Source organism: Dipteris shenzhenensis, chromosome 26, assembly GCF_047967505.1.
Source record: "Dipteris shenzhenensis isolate YYH24624 ecotype China chromosome 26, Dip_SZ_1.0, whole genome shotgun sequence".
NCBI lineage: Eukaryota > Viridiplantae > Streptophyta > Polypodiopsida > Gleicheniales > Dipteridaceae > Dipteris > Dipteris shenzhenensis.
Window position 1 is genome coordinate 47,757,349 of NC_141621.1, and position 3,810 is coordinate 47,761,158.

Sequence of the window (3,810 nt, forward strand, 5' to 3'; positions counted from 1 at the left end):
TTGTAAAATATAACTTCAAGATTTGTTAAATTTTTGGAAATATGGTTGAAAGTTTCTAAGGCCATGATGCAAAGGATAAAATTCAAATGTGCTCAAGTGCTCAAATTTCCCTTTTCACAAGGCTGAATCATAATATCTCAGGTTTGTGATTGTTGTGATTCAAGGACAGGTTACTCATTGCGCAACTAAAAATATTTTTGGGGAACACTAGTTACAAGGTAGCATGTTTCTCCATATTTATGCTCTTACTTGTGCTCATGCATGTTGTTTGTTTTCAAGACTCTAAGTGCCACCAACCGACAGGCCTCACCAAATGTGCCTTAAATCTGCCTCCCTTGTTAACTTTTCTTGTAGTTTTGTCTACCCTTAAATATTTATTCTTCGACTTCGTCAGTTCGTCTTGCGCAGCGAACTTTCTACCCTCGCTCCCTACTGCAAAGCTCAGAACATGGGTAGCGAATCGCTCGCTTTGCCTTCCACCTGGGGGAAAGTGATCACTTGTAAAGGTTCGCCTCCTCTCCCTGACTCCATAGGCTTTCCACGTGCATTAGAGCAGAAACTGTCCAATGCCTGAATGGGACTCGTTTGGAAGTTTCGTTCTGACTTGGAAGACTTTAGCTTTGAGGCATTCCATCGCATTTTTCTGCGTAGACAGGTGCATTAGTGAGCGAATGTTATTAGGTGATTGAGAGGAAGATGGTTTTCACGATATAAACCCGTAGATATTGACAATATATTTCCCTCCTCTTGCTCCAGCTGCTGTCGCCTGGAAACCCAAACAGCCTCTTGTGATTGACGATGTGCAAGTCGATCCGCCTCAGGCAGGAGAGGTCCGAATCAAGATAACGCACACATCTCTCTGCCACAGCGATGTTTTGTTCTGGGAAGCCGAGGTATCCCACACCTTCGTCGTTCTTACTGGCGTTGTAATTGTTTAATCGATTTCCAAAACTGTTGGAAAGAGTGGTGGATATCAAAAAGGGTTTCAGTTGATGTTTCTCATGTCTAGCGCAGGCCCTTGTAAACTTGTTTCCTCGCATCTTCGGTCACGAAGCAGCAGGGTAAGGCGCAACTCTTTTCAATCGTTGCACGTCAGAACATTGATTGATTAGATATGCCAGATTTCTTTCCGTCGTATCCGAACGTGGAAGACTGCAGCTTGTGCTGTCCCGTCTTTGTTTGCGCAGAATAGTCGAGAGCGTTGGTGAAGGCGTGACAGACATAGAGGCAGGGGACCACGTGATTCCTTTATTCACAGGAGAATGTGGAGATTGTAAGCAGTGCAAGTCCAATAAGACTAATCTGTGTGCAAGTCTGAAAGTGAACCCCTTCCGAGGAGTAATGCTTGGTGATCAACGCAGCCGATTTTCGATCAGAGGGGAACCCATCTATCATTTTCTGAATGTATCTAGTTTCAGCGAATACACGGTTGTCGACGCTGGTTGCGTGGCCAAGGTAGATCCAAAGGCTCCTCTCGAGAGGATTTGCCTCCTTGCTTGTGGCGTCCCAACAGGTACCTTCAAGCTTAATCAAATAAACGAGGATTAATTAAGAAGCGCCTTACTGAAAGGATTCAGAGTGATGAATATGGGTGTCTGTAGGGGTTGGTGCTGCTTGGAACGTGGCTAAGGTTGAAGCAGGATCAACTGTCGTCATATTTGGATTGGGAGCTGTAGGTCTAGCGGTAAGATTCGTGCCCTGACTCTTCAAGATCTCTTTGGGTCTACAGGGAGTAGGGCGATTCCTTCTCTCCTTGTTGACGCTAGCTTGGAAGTTTCTTCTAATTATCTAAAAGTTTATGGTATTGATACGTGATGCGGTTAGGTTGCTGAAGGTGCCAGGATAGCCGGTGCTTCTCGCATTATTGGAGTCGATGTAAATCCAAAGAAGTTTGAGATAGGTGAGTTCTAAGCATTAAGATTAAGGGCCATGTGCTTTGTACAGCTTCCATTGCGTGTCTGTCGAGAGTGCTGTCACGACGACAGCCCACGGGAGCTCGAAGTCCAACTGTCGAACAGTGTTCATAGAAAACTTGCAAACTATATACAATGAACCTGTAACATTTTCATTTTCACCTGTAAAAAATATTTTCAATTTTGTAAAATCTGCAAAATTTTAGGCAATTTAGTTATATTTTAGCTAAAAGGTCGGCAAATTCTCAGGAAAAACTTTCAAAATTTGAAACCCCAAGTTTTATGATTTGTTAAGAAAAATGTTTTCTGTGAAGACTGGTGTGGAAGACATGACAGTGACATCTTGTGGGGTACAACTCTTTCAGCTAAAGAATTTGGCGTGAAGGAGTTCGTCAACCCTCGTGAATCAGCAACACCCATACAAAAGGTACCAAGGAAATGGCTGTAGGTTCTTGGGATTGGCATTCGTGGGGCAGGTGACATTGAAGACGAGGAACGGAACCCTGCTTCTGATAGATGTCTGATGGCTTCCACGTTCCAAGTTATTAGTTGACATGAATCTATAGTGTTACTTGGCACTGCGTACAGCTGACCTTGTTTAGCTTTTAGTTTAAACTTCCAATCGACGTATGTGTCATTCTCAGTTCCTAAAACCGAATCACGGATATTTCTGTCAGGGCTTCGCAAAGCTGATGGCGTCAATTTTTTCGAGCAGGTCCTGCAGGAGTTGACAGGTGGGGGAGCCGATTGCTGTTTCGAATGCGTCGGGAACGTCGATCTTATGGTTGCAGCGTTTGAAAGCTCTCACGAGGTAGATCATAGATGTTTTCTCCGTCTAATTTATCAATGCTACCATATATGCACCATAAATGGCACGGTAATGCGGGTTAAAAAGCAGGGATGGGGAAGAACGGTGCTAGTGGGGATCGAGTCGAGCGGGAGGCAGCTGCGTTTGGATCCCATGCAGCTGTTCGACGGCAGAGAGATCAAGGGTTCCACGTTCGGCGAGTTCAAAGGCAGGACCCAGATCCAGCAGCTGGTAGACATGTACATGAACAAGGTAACAAACGCGCAGGGGAGCAAGCCCAATCTGAATCCAAATCTATATAACTTTCGCCGCTTGCTCTTAACAAGCATTGGGTCGTTAATATCTTTGATGGCGTCGGGGCCCGAATGACTAGTTGATAGAATTCGCCAAAAATATAATAGTGTATTAGGGAGGATTGGAACAGGACCTGGGGATCGATGCCATATTTTTGTGTTTCACAGAATCGCAACGACATTCAAATTTCACTCTACCACTCGTCGAAATCTTACCGAACGGGCGTGTATTGTCTGCCTGGTGACGGAAGTTTTGTAGAAAGTGTTTGTTTTGAATGTAGTGACGGGAACTTCGTTGAAATCAACGAAAGTAAAAAATACTACGGATGATCGATTGATGTTTTCACCGGATGATGTCATTACTTAAATCTGCTGCACGAAATGATATAGTATATTTTTGGTTGCAGGAATTGAATGTGGACGGATTCGTGACCCACGAACTGCCGTTCGAGCAAATCAATGACGCGTTCGAGTTGCTGATGCAGGGAAAGAGCTTGCGCTGTGTCATGCACATGCAGCCCCTTTACTAGCCATTTAGGGTAAAGGGGCAGTCTTGTAAAGGGCGCAATAGTTTTTTCATGAATAGAAATAGAGAAAGGATATAAATTTTCAAAAACAAATGAGAAAAAATATTAACTGTACTGTGCCACATTTAGACTATCTTAACTTTTCATAAGAGCTTGACACTGAACCATATTTTTACCTTTTTCATGCCTCTTTATTGGGTCTTTCCATGGAGAAAGTAGGGGAGAGTGCTGACATTTTAAAGGCACCCGCCTCTTTACTAGCCCCTTTA

The 3,810-nt window shown here is 43.9% G+C and overlaps 1 protein-coding gene across 1 annotated transcript; it reads left to right on the plus strand.

Annotated features, from left to right (window-relative positions):
* Positions 1 to 416: 416 nt before the first annotated feature.
* LOC147885189 (alcohol dehydrogenase 1-like) lies at positions 417 to 3,566 on the plus strand. Its single transcript, XM_087397992.1, has 10 exons — positions 417 to 506; positions 757 to 893; positions 1,015 to 1,061; positions 1,188 to 1,513; positions 1,602 to 1,684; positions 1,825 to 1,900; positions 2,279 to 2,340; positions 2,629 to 2,724; positions 2,812 to 2,973; positions 3,422 to 3,566. The coding sequence occupies exons 1-10, from the start codon at positions 449 to 451 to the stop codon at positions 3,542 to 3,544; spliced, it is 1,170 nt and encodes a 389-aa protein (XP_087254118.1). The 5' UTR covers positions 417 to 448; the 3' UTR covers positions 3,545 to 3,566.
* Positions 3,567 to 3,810: the final 244 nt, after the last annotated feature.